The sequence below is a fragment of the Nicotiana sylvestris genome, chromosome 2 (assembly GCF_000393655.2).
Source record: "Nicotiana sylvestris chromosome 2, ASM39365v2, whole genome shotgun sequence".
NCBI classification, from domain to species: Eukaryota; Viridiplantae; Streptophyta; class Magnoliopsida; order Solanales; family Solanaceae; genus Nicotiana; species Nicotiana sylvestris.
In genome coordinates, this window is record NC_091058.1 from 105,335,667 (window position 1) to 105,359,194 (window position 23,528).

At 41.7% G+C, this 23,528-nt stretch overlaps 1 protein-coding gene and 1 long non-coding RNA gene across 3 annotated transcripts; both read left to right on the plus strand.

Moving 5' to 3' along the window:
• The first annotated feature begins 716 nt into the window (after window positions 1–716).
• LOC138885363 (uncharacterized) lies at window positions 717–1,397 on the plus strand. Its single transcript, XM_070166307.1, has one exon. The coding sequence runs from the start codon at window positions 717–719 to the stop codon at window positions 1,395–1,397; it is 681 nt and encodes a 226-aa protein (XP_070022408.1).
• A 12,877-nt stretch (window positions 1,398–14,274) lies between these two features.
• Window positions 14,275–16,998, plus strand: LOC104238418 (uncharacterized). 2 transcript variants are annotated; one of them, XR_713863.2, is made up of 3 exons: window positions 14,275–14,431; window positions 14,971–15,059; window positions 16,823–16,998. It is a non-coding gene; the product is annotated as an uncharacterized lncRNA (long non-coding RNA). The 2 variants fall into 2 exon arrangements; XR_713864.2 differs by having other exon boundaries at window positions 14,971–15,055.
• Window positions 16,999–23,528: the final 6,530 nt, after the last annotated feature.

Here is a 23,528-nt window from a genome sequence, read left to right on the forward strand (position 1 = left end):
TAGGTTCTATTTACGGGTGTTGGTACCTCTCGCCTCCTGTTTCCCTGTCTCCTGTGTTAATTACTTTGTTGCCGTAGTATTTCGTATTAGTCTAGTCAGTCTAGTGAGCTTGTAGTTACTATTTGCTCCATTTGTTGTCTTATGTGGTGCTTTTTCTCCTTTTTTATTTTTAGACATTCGTAGGTATAGAGACTGTGGTCAGTAATGGCAGAGTAGGGTCATGTCTTCGGGGAGCTCGGGGAGGTCGGGTGGTGGGGAGGGGGTAGGGCAAGGGTCAGGGGGTGGGATGGGGCCCAACGGGAGTAAAGGGAACAAGGTAGCCTATAGGTTGAGAATTGGATCGTGGAATATAGGGACGTTGACGGGTAAGTCTATAGAGCTGGCGAAGATTCTCCAAAAAGAGGAGGGTCAATATAGCGTGTGTGCAGGAGACTAGGTGGGTAGGATCGAAGGCGAGGAATGTAGACGGGTATAAATTGTGGTTCTCTGGAGTCGTGAAGAGCAAGAACGGAGTGGCCATTTTGGTGGATAGGGAGCTTAGAGTATCGGTGGTAGAGGTCAGACGGGTGAATGATAGATTGATGGCGATTAAAGTAGTAAGTAGAGGGAGCACTCTGAATATCATTAGTGCTTACGCGCCGTAAATAGGCTTGGACGAGGAGGTTAAGAGGCGCTTCTAGGAGGCGCTGGATAAGGTGGTGTGGGGTATTCTGCCTATGGAGAAGCTATTCATAGGAAGGGATTTCAATGGCTATATTGGGTCGTCTGCTAGTGACTATGGTGAGGTGCACGGTGGCTTCGGCATTGGTGATAGGGACGGGGGTGGTACCTCACTATTGGATTTAGCTAGAGCTTTTGAGTTAGTGATCGTGAACTCTATATTTTTGAAGAGGGGGGGGGAACATTTGGTTACTTTTTGGAGTATGGTGACTAAGACTCAGATTGACTATCTCCTCCTCAGGAGGTGTGATAGGGGGTTGTGTGAGGATTTCAAGGTGATCCCGAGTGAGAACCTCGCAACTCAACATAGGCTCCTTGTGATGGACGTCGGTATCTTGATGAAGAGGAAGAAGAGGTTTGTACGGGGTCAGTCGAGGATCAGGTGTGGAGCTTTGTCTAAGGATAATGTGCAGGAGTTGGAGGGGCGGCTGACGAATATGGGTTCTTGGAAGAGTGGTGGGGACGCTAGCGCTATGTGGATGGCGATGGCAAACTGTATAAGGGAGGCAGCCAGAGAGGTGTTGGGTGTTTCAAAAGGTTACTATGGCGGGCACCGAGGTGACTGGTGGTTGAATGACGTGGTCCAAGGTAAAGTGGAAGCCAAGAAAGCGGCTTACATTAAGTTAGTAGAGAGCACCGACGAGGATCATATGAGAGCAAACAGAGAAAGATATTAGGAGGCTAGGAAGGAGGCGAAATTAGCGGTCACAGAGTCTAAGACTGCTGCTTTTGGTCGGCTTTATGAGGAACTTGGGGGCAAAGGTGGGGACAAGAAGTTATTTTGGTTGGCCAAAGTGAGAGAGAAGAAGGCTTGCGACCTGGACAAGGTGAAGTGCATTAAAGACGAGGACAGTCGAGTATTGATGGAAGAGGCCCAGATTAGGCAAAGATGGTAGTCGTACTTTCATAAACTTCTGAATGAAGAGGGGGATGGAAACATTATTTTAGGTCAATTGGAGCACTCCGAGAGTCACCGAGACTTTAGGTATTGTAGGCGCATTGAGGCTGAGGAGGTCGTGGGTGCGATGGGTAAGATGAGTCGGGGCAAAGCGATCGGACCAAATGAGATTTCAGTAGAGTTTTGGAGATATACGAGTAGAGCAGGCTTGAACTGGCTGACTGGGTTGTTTAATGTTATCTTCAGGAGAAAGAGGATGCCTGATGAGTAGTGGTGGAGTACAATGGTTCCGGTGTACAAGAACAAAGGGGATATCCATAATTGTAACTACTATAGGGGTATCAAGTTACTAAGTCATACCATGAAAGTTTGGGAGAGGGTGGTGGAAGGGAGGATAAGAAGGGTGGTGTCTATATCGAAAAACTAGTCGGGGTTCATGCCGGGTCGTTCTACTACGGAAGCTATCCACCTTATCAGGAGGTTGGTGGAAATATACATGGATAGGAAGAGGGATTTGCTTATGGTATTTATTGACCTAGAGAAGGTGTATGACAAGGTCCCTAGGGACGTCCTTTGGAGGTGTCTGGAGGTGAAAGGTGTGTCAGTGGCTTACATTAGGGCGATAAAGGATATGTATGATGGAGCTATGACTCGGGTTAGGATCGTGGGAGGTGACTCAGAGCCTTTTTCGGTTGTTATTGGGTTACACCAAGGATCTGCGCTCAGCCCACTCTTATTTGCTCTGGCTCTGGACGCACTGACATACCATATCCAAGGAGAAGTGTCATGGTGTATATTGTTCGCTGATGATATAGTTCTGATTGATGAGATACCAGACAACATTAATAGGAGATTGGAGGTATGGAGGCAAGCCCTGGAATCTAAAGGTTTCAAGTTGAGTAGGACTAAGACGGAATATGTGGAATGTAAGTTCAGCGACGTGATGGGGGAAGCGGATGTGGAAGTCAGGCTTGACTCACAGGTCATCCTCAAGAGAGAAAGTTTTAAGTACTCAGGGTCAATTATCCAGGGAGATGGGGAGATCGACGAGGATATTACGCGCCGTATTAGGGTGGGGTGGATGAAATGGAGGTTAGCGTCTGGAGTCCTGTATGACAAGAATGTGCCACCAAAACTCAAAGGTAACTTCCATAGCGCGGTGGTTAGACCGACCATATTGTATGGAGCTGAGTGTTGGCAAGTCAAGAATTCACATATACAGAAGATGAAAGAAGTAGAAATGAGGATGTTGAGATGGATGTGTGGGCACACTAGGCTGGATAAGATTAGGAATGAAGATATTCGGAAGAGGGTGGGTGTGGCTCCTGTGGACGACAAGATGTGGGAAGCACGACTTAGATGGTTCGGACATGTGAGGAGGAGAAGCCTAGATGCACCGGTTAGGAGGTGTGAGCGGTTGTCTTTGGCAGGTACGAGAAGAGGCAGAGGGTGGTCTAAGAAGTATTGGGGCGAGGTGATTAGGTAGGATAAGGCGCGACTTCAGATTTTCGAGGACATGGCTCTTGATAGGAACTTGTGGAGGTTGAGCATTAGGGTGGTAGGCTAGGGGGTAGTCAAGAGTTCTTCCCTCTTTGTTCCAGGTAATCTAATAGAGTTTTGTTTAGGTTTATTAGTAGTCTATGTTGTGTTCACATTGTTATTTTGTATAGTTTGGTGTTATTGTCCTTTCACTTATTCATTGTGTTATTTTCTTTATGGCATCTTTTGTTGTTACATGCCTTTTCTTTTATTTCTTTTCTGATATTATTGTCTTTATTGATTGAGCTGTGAGTCTCCCGGAAACAGCCTCTCTACACTTTTCGGGGTAGGGGCAAGGTTTGCATACCATCTACTCTCCCCAGACCCCACTACTAGGATTTCACTAGGTATGTTGTTGTTGAATAGTTCTAAGATGACACTTGAGCATCAAGAGTTGACTTTATTCATCAAGGAAGCTCACTCTTTCATGTAGGTCATTGTGGATCCCAAACTCCTCCTCCTCTACCCTCTGTTAGCATATCTCACTTAAGAATGTAGCACTTAATTCAAAGGATTTGTGAAACGTTCGCTAATCTCTCTCAAAAGAATGTCACAAGTATGGCTCTAAGTATCATATGATTGCCCCTCATGTAAATCATCACTAATGTAAGTTCACTCGGCTTGAAATCACGTAGGGCTTTTTCAGAATGTAATGAAGGATTTTGGATTAAGGTAAGAAATGTTGGAATAGAACGGGTTCATCTTTTCTTAAGCACTCCATTTTCTCTTTTTGGCTCATGTTTTGCCGACTCTTTGAGGCATTTTCTTTTTCTTAGGGGGACTAGAGAGACTTAACATCATTCTTTCTTGGTCGTGATATTCATTTTCTCCTTCTTTTGTTTCTCCATGATTTGCATTTTCTTTGAATCCCTTCAACTTTCAACTTATTCACTTTCTTTTTGCATTTTTCTTTTGTTCTTTCTTTCTTTTTCTTCCTTTTTTCATTTCCTTTCTCTTTTGTGCCTTGATACCTCTTTCAAACTCCTTGTCTCTCCCCCAAACTTAGGTTTTAGCCAATTGTTTCTCTAGAGTGTTAAGGAAAGCTCGGGTGCCAAGAGAAGGTCTCTACAAAATTGGTAAAGGCTTGTAACGTGATTATCAAATGTGAAAGGTCTTAGGCTCAAATGAGTTGACTAGGGATAGCAATATTGGTGGACATGAAAAATTTCAAGCAGGTCAAGGAGAGCCTACAATCACTTCTCAAGCCAAACAAAACTTAGAATTTCACCTAGAAATACATTCGGGGCAAGTTCTAGACCATTCACACGGGTATTTGGACTTGCAATAAAATATCCCACCTCTCACATAGCTGGATTGTTAAAGAGGATAGAGTCGAGTGCCACACCAACCGTATTCAAGATTGAAAATCAGTAATGGTTCAACTAAACCACTCGATGATTGCTTAAGTCAACACAAGAGTCAAAAGATCACTAACTAGAGCTATTTCTTTCCAAGAACTTGTTTTTAATCATAATCCCGTAGTTAAGTGTGCTGGTACCAAGTGAAGCATGCTTGACTCTTCTAGTTTTACTCAATTAGGCCCTCTTATTCATTATTACTAATATTCTTACCTAAACATAAAAAAACAAACTTAATCCCTTAAGAAGGTTGTCACGCCATCCATCGTTGGGAAGAGTCACCCGGTTCACACAAAAACCACCTTTGGAAAGAACCATGTCATTAAGAAAATCAAAGTCTTATTAATCACTTAAACATGAAAAGAAACTACTAAATTAAAAAGAAGTTATTAAAGTAAATAAGAAGCTATTGGACTAAACATTGACTACTAAGATAGTAAAATAAAGAAGCTATAAAGTAAACTACTAAAAGCATAAATAAATATACAAGATGAGAAAGGAAGAAAGAAAATATATACATCAATAGAGAGAGAAGAAAATGTGCAAAATGAAAATAAAAAGAGAATGTTATCCGTTATTACAGGCCAAATGTCAAATATCATCAAATCAAATAAACTCCATCCCCCGAATAAAAATAAGCATTGTCCCCAATGCTTAACAAAATAAAAACAAGGAAGGGAAAGAGTAGAGAGGACTCCCTATATGGTCTTGGACACCTCTGTGTCCATAGCAACGTCATTGCCCTTAGGCTCCTCCAACTGGATCTCATCATCCTCTGCTCGGGGAGTAGCCGGGTTGGCGAAAATCTGCCGTACCGCCTCAGCAGTGTGGGCAGTGAGGTCTGGTTCCTCAGACTGGCCAACTGGTGCCACTGATACTGAAGGTGCTGCTGGAGCCGTCTCCACCAGCAAATCAACTGGAAGGTCCCTAGCTGTTGCTATCTTTGTGATCTCTTTCCTCAATTTGTCCACTGACTTTTTGGACGCCTGGGATTTTCTCATCTTGTGTACCTGCTTTCCAAGATCCTCAATTGCTCCCCCATGTGCCACCACTGTTGGAGAAATCTGGGGTGTTGTAGTAGAAGTATGTGCTGCAACAGCACTGGATATGTCAGACAGCTTTGCAGTAGCTGTTTGCATCCAGTTGTTGAGACTCACCAGTGTCTAGGAGATTTGTAGCGCAGAGAGTGGATATGTAGAAGATGAAGGAATTGATATTGATGCTTGGAAGCTGTAGTGGTGGAAGGCCTAGCTGCTGTGGAAGGAACAACTGCTGAATCTGTAACAACCATCGATGACTCATCAGACTGGCCTGCGGTAGTAGTTAACTTACCCTTGTTCTTCGGGTTCCTCGGGTCCCTTAAAGAGTATTATCATGTGAAGGGCTGTTTCGCCCGAACCTTTGTATCAAAACCCTTTGACTCCACTCTTGCATCTGTAAGATACTCAGTGATAGTGTTTGGATACGGGTAGGAGATCTCACCCTGCCTACCTGCCAAAGACATATTGGCCGATATGATGGCACCCACATTGATTGGGTACCCCGCCATGATGGAGGCAACTAGGACTGCCCGTGGGACTAGGAAATTGTTTTTATTTCGGCTTAGATCTATTCGGCTGTACACAAATGTTTGCCAACCCTTAGCTTCAAAGTTGAGGGTGTTCCACAGAATGGGGACCCGTGTTGTGATCCATGGTGGTAGAGGTCCTGGGGCTGCCAAGATCTCCGCTAGCCAAGGGCGAGCTACATCTCCCATTTGAAACTTCTCCAAGTATTATACCAGCTCCACACCCTCGAGCCCCAGATAGGTGTTCAGTGAGGTCTGATCAAATCGAACTTTTAGGTTCCTCACTTTAGTCATCTTAGTACCCTTCTTAATATGCGCCACATTGGCATAGAAATCCCAAACTAAGTTCTCCTTGGCGTCTACCACAACTTGAGTGAAGCATGTCCACCCTTTTCTCTCCTAAAATTGTCTTGCCACATTCGGGTTGTATCTATCCAAATCTTTCAAAAGAAACTGGCGCTCAAGTGTGAGCGATCTCTGAGGTCACCACTCTTTGAACTTGTTAAAAGCAGTCAGGCTCACGAATCTGTCTTCCCAAACCTCCTTCTTCTTCGAGCTTTCAAGGCCGACAATTCTGGTATCACCCCCTCGACCATCGTTTGGAATATCATCAGCAGCAGCAGTATTGGCTAGTGCATCGGGGGCATGTGTAGAAGAGGGCTCTGAACCCTAGCTATCACCTTCTGAACCCTCGAAAGTGCTCTCTGAGGAGGAGGGCTCATCTCGGAGCTGATATCTCCTTTGAAGTTGTTGTGGCGGTGATTGAGCCTCAGGCAGCTCTTCCACAAAGATGCCCTCTGAGGCTTCCCTAGACGGGACATAAGAACTAGACTCAGCAGGTACTGGAGCTCTCCCGGTTGTTTTCTTTTCTCCTATAATTCTTTGCACGGAGAGTGGTAGGGTACCCCTGCCTCGGCCTCGGGAGGGTTCTCCCTTCCCCTTTGAAGTATCACCTCGTCATCGAGATCTAACCATTGTCTGCAATACATAGCAATATGGATTAGTTATAGTTCGAACTCATAGTATCAAATAGGTGTAGAGTATAGAAGTGCGGTGCACATATTTTTTAGTGCGGCCACAGATGGGAATGTGCGGACCACACAATTTTTGAAGTGCGGCCGCACGAGTATTTCTGCGGTCTGCACAATTTCTAGTGTAGCCGCACAATTGAAGTGCGGATTGCACAATTTTGAGTGCGGACGCACAATTTCAGCTTCAAAAATGCAACTCTCTGATAACTAAGAATTGGTCGATATGCGGCAACACACACTTTTCTGCGACCGCGGTTCAATTTTTGCGGACCACACAATTTTGAGCGTGGTCTGCACAATCAATGCACAACAATTGGACTAGCCTAATGATCTGCGGACCACATAATTTCTTGTGCGTCCGCACAATTTAAAAACACATGGAACTTAACTTAGGGCTTTTTCATTCAAGCACAAATTTGACATGGTATTGGCAATTTAGTCATGATACACAGTTTACCCATCCCCAAATTAGCAAATAGGAAGTTACCCACATAATTCTAAGCACACATGATGATGAATTTGACATTAGGCCTCAAAATAACCAAACTAACTATGAACAAAAATTAAGAAAATTGAAAAATCTAAAGATGGATTGAACGTACCAGTAATATAGTGATGCAAGGAAGAATCAAAGAGGATGAAATGAGTGTGAGATGTTTTAAACACTTGAGTGGACTGTGCTAGCCTTAGTGTCAAATGTTCAGAGAGTGTAATGTTTTAACAGTGGTGAGGAGGAACTATTTATAGGTGGCCGGTTAGGGCAAGGATTCACGAGCTGAGTGCGGCCGCAAAATTTTGTGTGTGGCCCGCACTCCTTACCTATTACCACTTTTACCCATTGTTGATCTGCGGTCTACACATTAGTGGGTGCGGCAGCAGAATTTGGTGCTAACCGCACATTTCCTTGTGTGGCCGCATTTTGGCCATTTCTCTGGCAGGCAAACTTCAGAGAGTTTGCAATTTTGGATCTCCAGTTGTGCGGCCGTAGATCTCTTTCTGCTGTGGCACTCAAATTTTTGCGGTCCACACAATTTCCATACTTAGCCAATTTTTTCTTGAACATAGTCCCTGTAAAGCACACTCATTCCAACTTATTCACTCTTGAACTTAGCCAACTTATTCACTTCCTTTTTTTCATTTCCTTTCTCTTTTGTGCCTTGATACCTCTTTCAAACTCCTTGTCTCTCCCCCAAACTTAGGTTTTAGCCAATTGTTTCTCTAGAGTGTTAAGGAAAGCTCGGGTGTTAAGGCAATTTAGTCATGATACACAGTTTACCCATCCCCAAATTAGCAAATAGGAAGTTACCCACATAATTCTAAGCACACATGATGATGAATTTGACAAAGGCCTCAAAATAACCAAACTAACTATGAACAAAAATTAAGAAAATTGAAAAATCTAAAGATGGATTGAACGTACCAGTAATATAGTGATGCAAGGAAGAATCAAAGAGGATGAAATGAGTGTGAGATGTTTTAAACACTTGAGTGGACTGTGCTAGCCTTAGTGTCAAATGTTCAGAGAGTGTAATGTTTTAAAAGTGGTGAGGAGGAACTATTTATAGGTGGCCGGTTAGGGCAAGGATTCACGAGCTGAGTGCGGCCGCAAAATTTTGTGTGTGGTCCGCACTCCTTACCTATTACCACTTTTACCCATTGTTGATCTGCGGTCTACACATTAGTGGGTGCGGCCGCAGAATTTGGTGCGAACTGCACATTTCCTTGTGTGGCCGCATTTTGGCCATTTCTCTGGCAGGCAAACTTCAGAGAGTTTGCAATTTTGGATCTCCAGTTGTGCGGCCGTAGATCTCTTTCTGCTGTGGCACTCAAATTTTTGCGGTCCACACAATTTCCATACTTAGCCAATTTTTTCTTGAACATAGTCCCTGTAAAGCACACTCATTCCTGCACACACTTTAAAACCAGTTATCATAAAACAAGAATTATCTAAAAAAGAAAAAGAAAAAAAAAGACACATGGGTTGCCTCCCAAGAAGCACCTGATTTAACGTCGTGGCACGACGCAAATTACCATTATCATTTGAAATGAAGAACTGTCACGACGTGGCCATCATCAACTTTTCCCAGTTAATGCTTTACCTGGTGACCATTAACTCTAAACACTTCATCATTTTTATTTTTTAAGTCCAATTCACCAAAGGGTGTCATACTTACAACCTGAAACGGGCCACTCTATTTAGACTTCAACTTTCCCGGGAAAATTCGTAACCAAGAATTGAACAACATAAGATCACCTTCTTTAAACTCCTTGTTCTAAATGTACTTGTCATGGAGGTACTTCAACTTCTCCTTGTATATGCATGGTACCGAAACTCTACTAGCTCATTCAATTGTGCCACCCTTAAGTTGACGGCGACATCCCACTCAAGATTCAACTTCTTCAAAGCCCACATGGCCTTTTGCTCAAGTTCCACCGGAAGATAACAGGATTTCCCAAACACTAACCCGTATGGAGACATTCCAATCGGTGTTTTGTAAACCGTCCTATAAGCCCATAAAGCATCATCAAATTTCTTTGACCAATCCACCCGGTTAGAATTCACTGTTTTTGACAAAATACTTTTATCTCCTGATTGGAGACTTCCACTTGACCACTTGCTCGAGGATGATAGGGGGTCATCACTTTATGAGTGATACCATACTTGGTGAGTTAGGTATCAAAAGCTTTGTTGCAAAAATGCAAACCCCCATAACTTATGATAGCCCTTGGAGTACCAAATCTTGTAAATATGCTCTTCTTCAAAAATGCCACCACACTTCTCGTTTCATTGTTGGGTAAAACAACGGCCTCAACCCATTTGGACACATAATCAACCACGACCAAGATGTAGGTGTTTTCACAAGAACTCACAAACGAACCCATGAAGTCAATACTTCATACATCAAAAATGTCAATCTCCAAGATGGTGGTAAGGGGCATTTCATATTTCTTTGAGATTCCACCGGCCCTTTGGCATTCATCACAACACTTGACAAGCTCACTTGCATCCTTGTAGAGAGTGGGCCAATAGAAACCGCAACTTAACACTTCGGCAGTCGTTCTTGCTCTACCATGGTGACCACCATAAGGCGAAGAGTGATAAGCCCCAAGAATTTCACTTTGTTCCTCCTACGATACACATCCATCTGTACAAATTCGGAAAAGGTACGGTTCATCTCAATAGGAGTCTTGACAATCCCGTTTTAGCTTCTTCCTTTGGTTTGAAGAGAACTCAACCGGAATGATACCACTCATAAGATAATTTGCTAAATCCGTGAACCAAGGAACCTCCTTCATAGAAATAGCCAAAATTTTCTCATCGGGGAATGAGTCATTGATTTCAAGGCCATCATGCTGCCTCCCCTCCTCCTCCAAACGAGACAAGTGGTCCGCCACTTGGTTTTCACTCCCTTTCTAATCTTGGATATCAATATCAAACTCTTGCGACAAAAGTACCTATCTCATCAAACAGTTTTTAGAATCTTTCTTTCTTATGAGATAGCGAAGTGCTGCATGATCCGTATGAACAATCACTTTTGCACCCATCAAGTTCTGGCGAAACTTTTCAATAGCAAATACAATAGCAAGAAGCTCATTCTCCGTGATGGTAGTTGATGTGAGAACTATTCATGGTCTTGCTTGCATAACAAACCAGATGAAAGATCTTGTTAATGCCTTGCCCCATCACAGCTCCTACCGCTACATCACTTGCATCTCACATAAGCTCAAAAGGAACACTCCAATTTGGAGCGGTGATAATGGGTTTAGTGGCCAACTTGAGCTTTAGCAACTCAAAGACATTATCATTGAAATGGAACTTTGCATCTTTCTCCTAAAGCTTGCATAACGGGTTTACCACTTTAAAGAAGTCTTGATGAACCGCTAGTAAAATCCCGCGTGGCCTAAGAAACTCCGCTCGCCTTTGACTGAAGTTGGAGGTGGAAGTTTAGAAATCACCTCAATCTTTGCCTTATCGACTTCAATTCCATTTTTTGAGATCTTATGACCAAGGACAATGCCCTCCTCAACCATGAAATGACACTTCTCCCAATTTAGCACCAAGTCTATTTCTTCACATCTTGCCAACACTATGTCTAAGTGTGCTAGACAATCATCAAAAGAATCCCCGACCACCGAAAAGTCATCCATGAAGACTTCAAGAAAATCCTCCACCATGTCTGTGAAGATAGCCATCATACACCTTAAAAAAGTTGTCGGTGCATTGCACAACCCAAATGGCATCCGCGAGAATGCAAAAGTACATAAGGACATGTGAAAGTAGTTTTCTCCTGATCTTCCGGAGCGATGGGAATTTGATTGTAGCCAGAATACCCATCAAGGAAACAATAGAAAGCACGACCGGCCAACCTATCAAGCATTTAATCAAGGAAGGGAAGTGGGAAATGATCCTTCCTTGTGACATTATTGATGATAGCATCTTAGGAAGGTCAAATCTATTCAAGTACAAGGATGAAGCTTTGGAATCTCAAAGAGGGCCTTTAACAAGATCTCAAGCTAAAAAGCTGCAAAACAAGGTCATTGGACTTCAGGAGCGATCAAAGAAGTTGTTAGTTGAGAGGAAGAGCTTAAGGATAAAGTATATGAGTTATCTAGGTGTTATAATTATTTTATGGCCCAATTTCATGTCCAAGAAGAGGTGGATTAGATCCCAAGAAACATTCTCTGAAGAAAGTCCAAATCAGGCCACTATTGGACAATTTTGACATCTAAAATGTGTCCAAACTTGCAGCCCATGAAGGCCTACATAAAGGCACGTTTTTATATCATAAAAAGGACTTACTTGATGTCCAAGAATGGTACAATAGTCGTGCTAGATGTTGAGTGCAAGTTAGTGCGAAGTTGCTTGCAAATTTCCTTCAGGATTTCCAAGATTCTATCCAAGATTGGTTTGAGACGTATTCCCATATATTTTGGGACTGTATTTATAGTTTTCCTAGTTAGTTAAGGTTATGTTTCCTTTTCCTAAGATTTTTGGAATTACTTTCCAAGAATGACTTGGTTTTTGCTTCCTAGTATTTTCCTTTTCCTAAGGTAGTTGGACTTGTTGTCCAAAGTAGTTTAGGACTTTATTTCCTTGTTTTTTTAGCCTTAATTTCGTGACCCCCTCCTACCTATATAAGGGGTATCTTCTTTATTTTTAGACTCATATTATTCAGATTATTATCAATAAAAATTGTGAGATTTTTCTTGCACTCTTGTGTGTGTCTACTCTTGGATTTATTCTTCAACCTTCAAGACTCAACTTAAGGTGGTAAGATTAAACTCTTTCGAAATCTTAGATCACTTCTAGGTATTCAATAAAGGTGATAAGTTTAGGCTTATTGTTGTTCTTGTTGTTCTAAAGGTTCGGGTTTCACAATCTATCTCTTGTTTTTAATTCTCTACCAAAGGCGATTAGTTCTTTGTTAGCTAATTGTTGTTGTTAGGATTCAATTTCAAGAATAGACTTCTTGAATTCAAGAAACCATTTCTTGAATTTAATCTATCTTTAATTTCCCATCTTTTTTCGTTTCTTTATTTTCTTTTAGCTTCCTCATGTTTCTTGATTTTCTTGTTTTTCTTTAGTAATTCTTGAATCCCCTATCGCGTTGTTATCAATTGAGCTTGCGATAGTCCATACACACTCTCCATCCGGTCACCGTTCTTGTAGGAATCAACTCATTCTTGTCATTGGTGACCACCGTCATGCCCTTTTCTTTGGGACACATTGCACCAAAGAAGTCCATGAACTATCAAAAATGGGGTAAACAACCCCTACATCCAACCATTTGACCTCCTTTTTGACAACCTCTTGCATGGCTTCATTGAGTCTCTTTTGATATTCAATAGATTGTTTGGTACCTTCCTCCAAGTTGATCTTGTGCATGCAAAATGCGGGGCTTATCTCCCGAATATCTGTCAAAGTCCATCCAATAGCCTTCTTCCTCTTTTGTAGCACTGCCAATGTGGAATCTACCTGCATGTTAGTCAAACAAGAGGAAAGAATAGCCGGTAAAGTAGAAGAAGGGCCAAGAAATTCATATCGAAGATGTGGAGGCAATGGCTTCAACTTCAATATGGGAGGCTCTTCAATTGAAGGCTCTGTTGGAGGAATGGTTCTATTCTCAAGATCCAAGGACAATTTGCGAGGCTCATAAGAGTACGACCCCATTCCTTGCAAAGAATTCACATATTCCACGTAACCCTCCATTTCTTCATCATCACAATTGAGCAAGACGGCCTCCAAAGTATCATCAACATCCATCACGACACTTGTTTCATCAATAATCATATAGGTCACCAAGTCCATGAAAGAACACACCTCATTGCTTTTGGGTTGCCTCATAGACTTACACATATGGAGAACCACCTTCTCATTACCAACCCAAAAAGTAAGCTCTCCAGGTTCAACATCAACTAGAGCCTTCCCCGTAGCAAGGAAAGGTCTCCCAAGAATAATCGGCACCTCATAGTCAACCTTACAATTAAGAATAACAAAATCCGCCAGAGAATGAATTTATCAACACGAACCAACACATCACCAATTATACCCAATGGTCTCTTCATGGTGTGATCCGCCATTTGTAATCTCATATATATGGGTTTTGGTTGCCCAATTTCCAAAGTCTTGAAAACAGAATAGGGCATCAAATTGATACTTACCCCAAGATCACAAAGAGCTTTAGCAAAGTCAGTACTGCCAATGGTACAAGGGATTGTGAAAGCACCCGGATCTTCCAATTTATGAGCCATTGAGTGCACAATTGCACTCACTTGATGAGTCATCTTTATAGTTTCACAATTCATCGACCTCTTCTTTGTCACCAAGTCCTTTATGAAATTTGCATAACCGGGCATTTGCTCCAATGCCTCAACCAATGCTATGTTGATAGATAAACTCTTCATCATATCAATGAACTTCACTACAAGAAAAAGTCTTATTAACGACCAACAATTAGGGATAAGTAAAAAATCTGGTCCTTAAAAGTACACTAATAAGGACGAGATTACTTCCTGGTCCACAAGTTTCAGTTTTAACTTGTTGTTCCACAAAGAGATTTAATCTGGTCGTTGAACTTATGAATGTGCGGTCCCTAATGTTCTAAATTATGCGGGAAAAAAGGCGCGACTTCTATTTTACCTCTAAAAACAAAATAAAATAAAAACTTAAAGCACACAAAACACTTTAATTAAAAAGACGCTGCTTTGTAAAAATATCCTTCGTCTCTATCGAAGTTGTAAAACCCTAAATCCCCAAATCTCAAAACCTCACTATGCATTTCTCACTCGGCTGTATCCACGCCCTTCAAGTATTGTAGTGAGTTTTCTTCTTCAATCTTTTACTTTCGAAGTCTTTATATTATGTGCAACACTCGGTCTTGCTTGATTTCAGATTTTCTCAGTTTTTTTGGTTTGCTTGTCTTTTGAATCGGTTTGGTATTACCTTGTTTTTTTTTATTTTTAAACTTTTTCTTTCGTAATTCATTTTGCGGTCTGACTTTTGCAGATCTAATTTGTTTAAATCTGTTCTAATAGATGAGTTTTGTGATACAATTATTTTATCATCTTGAATTATCTCCTAGGCTAAAATTGAAAGTTTGGTACAAATTATTTCCTCTGCTGCTAAAGTTGGAAGTTTTCCTACTTCTGAATCAACACATAATTTGTAAATGAAGATTAGCTTCTTTTTTTTCTTCTCGTGAAGCATAAGAGCACCAACTCAAAATGGTATCAAATTAATGCATAATGAGTTCATGCTAAAATAATTTGGGGTTATATTATTTTGTGAAATTTGAGAATATGTGATTTTTTCTTCTGTACGGTATTTTTATTCTCATGAATTCATGTGATATTCAGCTTTCAAGAATGTTCAGCAATGTGATGTTCAACTTTCAACTTCGCCCAACTTGGGAGAATGGACATTAACTTGAGGCACATACAAGTTCGTAAGAATTTGCTCGAAGTATTATTTTGTTTTTCTGATTTGAGTGTGTGGAGCTAAATCATTATTTGAGCAAATTATACATTTTGCTATTTTATATTGTGTTGGTTCTGCTTTCTTGTTGTGCATTGTACAGAGCATGTGATTGATAAAAATTGTCAAGATAAATTACATGGTTAGGCCATGTTGATTATTGAAGCATAAGCATCAATAAAGATAATGAATAAGGAAAGAGGAACTGCATATTGTTCTTGTGTAAAGATCCCTTCGATTTATACTTTTTTTAATTGTTCTGATACTTGTACCTGATGAAAAAAATATAATAAGAACAAAAATGATTTAGGTGGAAATACCCAATCTGTTATGTAGGTATAGTATTGTACTTAAGAAGATGATGTCTTGAATGTTATGAGATGGTAAATTGAACAGTTATTGTATGTAAGAAGATGATATCTTTAAGAACATTATCAGTTACCAATAGTAGGAATGAAAGTGGAATAATTCACATTCAGATTGATCTATAGCAAGAATGAAGATAGAGTAGTTTCTATTATTAAACCGTTGCCTAATTGAATATTTTCCTTACATTCTATAGGCATAGTTTAGGTTTTTCATTTTTTGTTCTTGGCAGAATGTTGACGTTGATCTGTTGAATGTTGCAAAAGTTTTGGTGTTTAATATTATCCTAGGAGTTTGTGTTTTTCAAATAAATAACTTTGTTGCCTCTGTTTTATTTAAATGGATTTGCATAATAGACTTATGCTTTCATAGATTTCAGGCTTTTGGTTCTCTTGAATTCATATAAAGAATAGCCCTACTATCACTCAATTTCATTTTCTCATGAAGGTCTTGATTTAATCACTACTTCTGTTGTTTCTATAATATTGATAAATCAGTTATGTCTGTTTCACTGTTACCATTGGTTGGTAGATCTGTTAGAATACTTTTCTTTTAGATCATTTTATTAAGAGCATGAAGAGAATAATAAGTTGATAAAATACTTTTTATGCATTGTTGATATCGGATTGAGTGCTTCATGGTTTATATAGAATTATTTTGTTGATAAACTTAATATGGGTAGATGCGAGAGCCTAGTTAAGGGAGATGGCCAAAAAAATAAATGAAATATAATAAGTTGTACGGATCAGTAATATTTTATTCATATCCTAATATAAATTATATTGATGACTTCTTGATTGGTCTGTTTAATGCAAATTACCATTATCTATGCTCCTTCAGTTAACTAAATGCATGTTCTCATCTATTTAGAGAAAACTTAAAGAAGCATACTTAAATGTTTTGGTTGTTTCGTACATTGATATCATAAAGATCCCATATGCATTATAAAAATATTGTTTAGCTTGATTGAACTTAATTGAAACTTTAATTATCATGAAAAGAATGTAAAGAGAGTAGGTTATTAGATTCTAAGTAATTAGAGCTTTTGCTGTGTATCTATCAAAGTAAAAATCGTTGGACTACTCTATTATCTCAACATATATGTTCAAGTTATATAGGAAAGTTTGAAGCAGGAGATGATACTCCAATATCTAAAAATAATGATTTATGGAGTGAAGAATTTCAGGATTAGGAACATATGTTGTTCGATGATCCTCAAAAGGTGTGTGGGAGCTACTTATAACTATTTGGTATCTTAATAATTTAAACGGTATATGAGAGTCAAGTTGTATGTGACTAGTTGTAGAGAGTACTACTGTCAATCTTTATAGTTTTTTGTTAAGTGAATTTGCTTTATATGTTTTACAGGGTTTGAAGACAAGTCAAGATGAGGGGTTCACAGGCCTAGCTGACAAGTTGATAATCATTTTTTCTAGGATTGTTAAAAAAATTATATTGTTTGGAAGTGGATTCAGCTATTTTATTAAAAAATTGTGTAAACAGTACAAGAATTTGAATAATATTGTGAGATTCTGTGCGCCTAATGGAATGTGAATCCTTTTTTTTTTTTTTGTGAATTACAAAATATATACGAAAGAAGATATTATTGACAGTCTATATACAATTCCTTTTCTATATTATAAATTGTATAATATATAGGACTAGAAAATATTATATATTTATATTAATAGTATTTTTGTCCATAATAATTATTATGACCTGCAATGCTGATTTTAACAACCAGATTTTGGCCCTTAAAGATTTTCTAGGATAATTAGAAGCTGGTCGGAGATATTATTTAGGGACTAGAAACATGGTCCTTAAAAGTGTTTTGGGGTCCAGCATTTTGGCAGTCGCTGAAACTCTTTAGGGACCAATTAAACAATCTCGTCGCAAATGATCTTTAGTGGCGGAGCCTATATCGACGAGTGGCGACCAGATTTACCTGGTCGCTATTTATCATTTGGGACCAGAATTTGACTTTTAAGGACCATTTTTCTGGTCGGTAATAAGCATTTTTCTTGTAGTGCTTTTTGAATTAGTTCTCGCCATTTTGCTTGGCAAGCTTTTGAGGATATGGAGGAGGAGGCCTAGGCATTGGTACCTTAGCCTTTGGCACTACCGGTTTCGGTATGTCAACAATGTACTCCCTAGACGGGTTCACTTCCTCATGAGTCTCCTCCACATTGTCACCAATATAAATTCTCGCCTCATCATTTGCTTGCACTTCATTGTCCGGCATCTCATCTTCTTGTACCACTTGCTCATCATCCATAATTTTCTTTTTATTTGAGGTGGTTGCACCCCCACCATTTTCACTCCTTGTAGTAACGGCCATGGCATATCCTGTGTTGTTCCCACCCTTTGTGTTCATCACCGTGTCACTTGTTAGTGCCCCCTTAGGACGAGTGTTTAAAACTTGCGAGATTTGCCCCAATTGAACTTCCAAATTGCAAATTAAAGTGTTGTGAGAGGCTAGTTGAGCATCAGAGTCGGCATTCTTCTCCATCATTTGTTTGAACATGATCTCAATTCGTCCCATCTCATTATTGGAAGAGCTTAGACCATGAGAAGGATAAGGAAGCGGGTTGCTCGGTTGTTGATACATTGGGGGCCTTTGAAAGCCCGACCCCCAATTTCCTTGATTATTGTTCCATCCCCCTTGATTGTTGCCTCCCCAATGTCCTTGGCTATTGCCACTCCAATTGCCTTAGCTATTTTGACCATTCCAATTTCCTTGATTGTTTTGATTATTCCAATTCCATTGATTATTATCACAATTCCAATTACCTTGATTGCTAGAATTCTAATTCCCTTGATTTCCTTGAGGTCGCCAATTTTGTTGATTCGGACCTTGATAGTTGTTTCTTTGCCTTTGGAAGTTGTTGACATATTGCACTTCCTCCTCTTCTTCATTGTAAGATTTATCTTGATCAAACCCACTATCATCTTGCACATAATTCTCTACACGGTTTTGCACTTGTGCACCCTTTTGCCTTCTCTTGTTTACCATCATATTAACACCCTCCATGGCATTGGCTTGCTTAGGACCTAACACTTGTTGAAGTTGAGCCTTGCTAATTGATTCATTGTGGTGGTCAACTCGGCAATTGCTTGCCCATGATCATGCAATTCTTTATGCAGGTGAATCACATTTGGATCATCTTGAGGAACGTTTGCTCTACTTTGCCATGTCGATGAAGTATCTGCCATTTCGTCTAAGATCTCTCAAGCTTCCGCATATGGCGTGTCATGAAATTTCCACCGGCAAGTTGGTTGACCACGCATTGATTGGTAGTGTTGATCCCCCTATAGAAAGTTTGTTGAATCATAGCTTCCGTCATGTCATTATTGGGGCACTCTTTGACCATTATTCGGTACCTCTCTCATATCTCATGCAAATGCTCATTGTATTCTTGTTTGAATTCTAGAATCTTGTCTCTAAGAGTAGCTATATGACCGGGAGAAAAGAACTTGGAAATAAATTTCTCCGCCAATTGTGATGACCCAAGGGGTCATCACCGTAATTCTTCCTTGTTCCGTGCTCCCGAGGCCTTGAAAACCTCGCTTTTAGTCGCCTCGATTTGCATACGCAGTTTGGGCGCGTAGCCGGAAAGTTTCTATGCTAGAATATGTGAATTATGTGAAAAATTTGATGAATTTCGATATTAATATGCAGAACATTGACTTTGATCAACATTTTAGGTAAACGGACCCGGACCTGTGATTCGACGGTCCCGGAGGGGTCCGTAGAAAATATGGGACTTGGGCGTGTGCCCGGAATTAAATTCCGAGGTCCCAAACCCGAGAAATGAATTTTTGAAAGAAATTGTTTTTCTGAAATTTGATATGAAAATTTGAAATTAAAAGGGGTTAGAAAATATAGGTATCGGGCTCGTATTTTGGTTCCGACGCCCGGTACAAGTCTTAAATATGCGTTAGGCACTATCTGTAAAGTTTGGCTAAAAACGGACGTCATATGACGTGTTTCGGACTTAAAATGGGGAAATTGAGTTTTTATGAAAGTTGAAAGAAAATCATGTGTGTGAGGCTTAATCCTATGTATATGATGTTATTTTGGCGATTTGATCGCACGAGTAAGTCCGTAAGATGTTTTTAAGGTTGTGTACATGTTTGGTTTGGAGCCCCGAGGGCTCGGGTGAGTTTTGAATGGGGCACGGGAGGTCTTGGACTTAAGAAAATGCAGGTTCAGGTGTTGCAGCCACCAGCGCGGCCGCGGTCATTTCCGCGCGGTCCGCGTTGGAGCCGCGCGGCCGCGATGCCTTTCTGTGCAGTCCGCGTGGCTGAGTTTGAGGGCTAGGGTTTTAGGTTAACCAGCGCGGCCACGTACCAAAACAGTGCGGTCCGCGCTGGAAGGGTTCAGAGAAGCCCCAATTTTTCTCCCACTCGGCGCGGCCGCGACACATTTTTGTGCGGTCCGCGCCAGGTTTGTATACAAGTTCGGAAAAATCTCAGTCATTTTTCACTTTTCAAAAACCCAAAACCTAAGAGGTGATTTTCCAAACAACTTTTCTTCTCCAAAACGATTGGTAAGTGATTTCTAACTTAATTTCTTTATTTCATAACATCTTTTAACATAATTTTAACTTCAAATCAAAGATTTTCAGGGGTGAAAATTGGGTGTTTTGGGTAGAACCTAGGTTTTTTACAAATTGAGAAGTTGGACCTCAATTTGGGGTCCGATTTCAAAACAAATTATATATTTGGATTCATGGGGGAATGGGTAACCGGGTTTTGGTCCGAACCTCGAGTTTCGACCACGTGGGTCCGGGGGTATTTTTGACCATTTTGGGAAAAACCTTGTAAAATTTATTTTCATGCATGGGGAGTGATTCATTTAGTAATTATTAATGTGATTAAGTAACTTATGACTAGATTTGAGCGGATTGGTGGTGGAATCAAGAGGTAAAGCTATACTAGAAGCGTGAGTTGAGTTTGGAGCATTCGAGGTAAGTGTTTGTTCTAACTTTGGCTTAAGGGATTAGGATTTGGATGTTATTTGCTACGTGTTAACTGGGGAGTACGGTGTATAGTCATGGTGACGGTTATCTATGCACCGGAGTCTAGCATGACCGTGAGTCGTAGTTGCTTTTAAATTCGAAAGACGTGAAACAACTGAGCTAATTACTTGCCAAAATAATTATGAGGTGATAGTTGAGAAACAGATGAGTTGAAGAAGGAAGTGTGGTATTTTTCCCTTGCCGGGACTTATTGTTGATTTGTTCTCCCTTGCCGGGATGTTTAATCTTGTTGTATATTCCCTTCCTCGATTGGTTGTGACTGATGATTGGGTGAGGAAGATCGATTATGCACGAAGGGTCTTTCTGTGCCATGTTTTGATAATTATGCACGAAGGGTCTTTCCGTGCTATGTCTCTAATTATTTGAGCACGAAGGGTCATTCCATGCCTTGATGTGAGAGTTATGTGAGGAAAAGCACGAAGGGTGATACCGTGCACTATATTTGACAGTTTTGGTGAGAATTGAGAGTAAAAGCACGAAGGTTGGTGTCGTGCAGTTGTTGATTCACTTGCTCTCTTTCATAGATGTTAATTATTCAGTTTCCATCTCTCTGTTCGTTGGTCTTATATCTAAATTGTTACACCCCACAATATGTCCCCTCTCTATTATCTATTTAAATTCTGTATATCTTTCCGTTGTTGCACATATATCTGTACAGGTTAATTGAGGTAGGTCCGGTCTAGCCTCGTCACTACCTGCCGGGGTTAGGCCAGGCACTTACCAGCACATGGGGTCGGTTGTGCTGATGCTACACTTCTGTGCCCTTTTTGTGCACAGATTCGGGAGTGTAGCTTACGGACCGCAGTAGCCGTAGATTGGGAGCGTGCCTTCAGTCCAGAGACTCCTAGGTAGTTCGCTGGCGTGCGTGGGCCTTGAGTCTCATCTATTTCATTTCTGTTTGTTTTCATTGTATCGAAGCAGATTCCTTATGTATTTTCTTTCAAACTCTTAGTTGTAGTATTTTATAGTAGTCCGTGAGTATTGTGACACTAAATCTTGGGTAGAGGATGATGTTAATTTTTCCGCATTTTCGTTCATTTAATATTAAATTAAGGCTTCCGCTTGAATTTATTGTTTTTATTATTATCTTGTTGAAAATTAGTTGAAAAGGTATGTTAAGGTTGACTTGCCTAGCTCCGACAGTAGGCGCCATCACGACTCCCGATGGTGGGGAATTCGGGTCGTGACAAGTTGGTATCAGAGCACTAGGTTACTTAGGTCTCACAACTCACGGACAAGCTCAGTAGAGTCTGAGGGATCGATACGGAGACGTTTGTATTTATCCCGCAGAGGCTACTGAGTTAGGAAAACTTCACCTTGTTCATTCTTGTCGTGCGATTCTATTTCTCAAGTATTGATTGTCTTTTCACTCTGTTCTTTCGCAGATGGCGAGAACACGTGCTTCCTCTTCTACCGCGCAGCAGCCCGAGCCCCCAGCAGCAGCTCCTATTAGGGGCAGAGGGCAAGGCCGTGCCAGAGGCCGAGGCCGGGGCAGAGCTCAGCCCCGAGTGGCAGTCCCAGAGGTGGAGCCTCATATTGACTACGACGAAGGGGTTCCAGCTCCAACAGCTCCGGTGGGCCCAGCTCAGGTCCCAGAGGGTTTCATAGCCACTCCAGTGCTTCAGGATGCTTTGGTCTGACTGGTAGGCTTTATGGGGGGTATTTCTAGAGCGGGTTTGCTTCCCGTAGCTCCAGCCACATCTCAGGCTGGGGGAGGAATTCAGACTCCCGATACTCGTACTCCAGAGCCGATAGCTCCTCAGGCTCAGGTTCCAGCAGTTCAGCCAGCCGTGACAGTTCAGCCAGCTGTGGCAGCCCAGCCAAGTATTGCGGCTCAGTCCAGTGATGGTGCGGCTATATCCGTGGATGCTTTATGGAGGCTTGATCGTTTCTCCAAGCTCTTCACTACTACATATAGTGGCACTCCCTCAGAGGATGCTCAGGATTTCATATTCAGCTGTCATGAGGTTCTACGGACTATGGGCATTGTAGAGACCAATGGGGTCGATTTCGCCACTTTTCGCCTGGCAGGATCCGCCAAGACTTGGTGGAGGGATTTCTGTTTAGCCAGGCCAGCGGGGTCGCCATCATTGACCTGGGATCAGTTTTTAGAGTTATTTCTGGGGAAGTTCCTTCCAGTTACTCAGCAAGATGCTCTTCACAGGCAGTTTGAGCATCTCCAGCAGGGTCCTATGACGGTTACCCAGTATGAGACCCGGTTTATTGATCTCGCTCGTCATGCCATTGTGATACTCCCCACCGAGAGAGAGAGGGTGCAGAGGTTTGTTGATGGGTTGGCCCAGCCGATCCGTGTTCAGATGGCCATGAGTGCCGTTGGTGAGATTTCATTTCAGGAGGCGGCAGATGGTGCCCGCCGGATAGAGATGGCACTTGCTCAAGGAGGTGGTCATGGGTCTGATAAGAGGCCCCGTTATTCTGGTAGATTTAGTGGTACCTCATCTGGATGTAGGGATTCATATGACAGAGGCCACTCTCAGAGGCCCTTCCAGTCGGCACTTCAGGCTTCTCATGGTACTCCAGGCGGTGGTGGTCCTCAGCAGTATTATTCGGGTCAGCAGACCTTCAGCGCACCACTAGCCCCCATCAGTGCACCGCCACATCAGAGTTTCAAGGGAGGACATACAGGTCAATAGGGCCAGCAGCCGAGGGCATGTTATGGTTGTGGTGACCCGAGTCACATTGTCAGGTTTTGCCCCCGAGCCTCGAGTAGTTCTCAGCAGCAGGGTCCTCGTCCTACGATTCAGGCAGCAGGTGATCCACAGGCCGCCCAGCCAGCTAGAGGCGGGGGTAGGGATCATAGGGGTGGAGGGAGAGACCGTAGAGGTGGAGCTCGGACCGCCAGAGGCAGGGGTCAGCCAACAACCGATCGCCCCAGAGACACAGTTCAAGGAGGTGGGGGTCAGCCCCGTTGTTATGCTTTGCCGGCCAGGCCAGAGGCTGAGTCATCAGATGCTGTGATTACAGGTACTATTCTGGTCTGTGGTAGGGGTGCTTCTGTGTTATTTGACTCG

Coding starts and splice junctions, on each gene's coding strand:
- LOC138885363 (XM_070166307.1), top strand. CDS start 717: ATGGAGAAGCTATTCATAGGAAGGGATTTCAATGGCTATATTGGGTCG.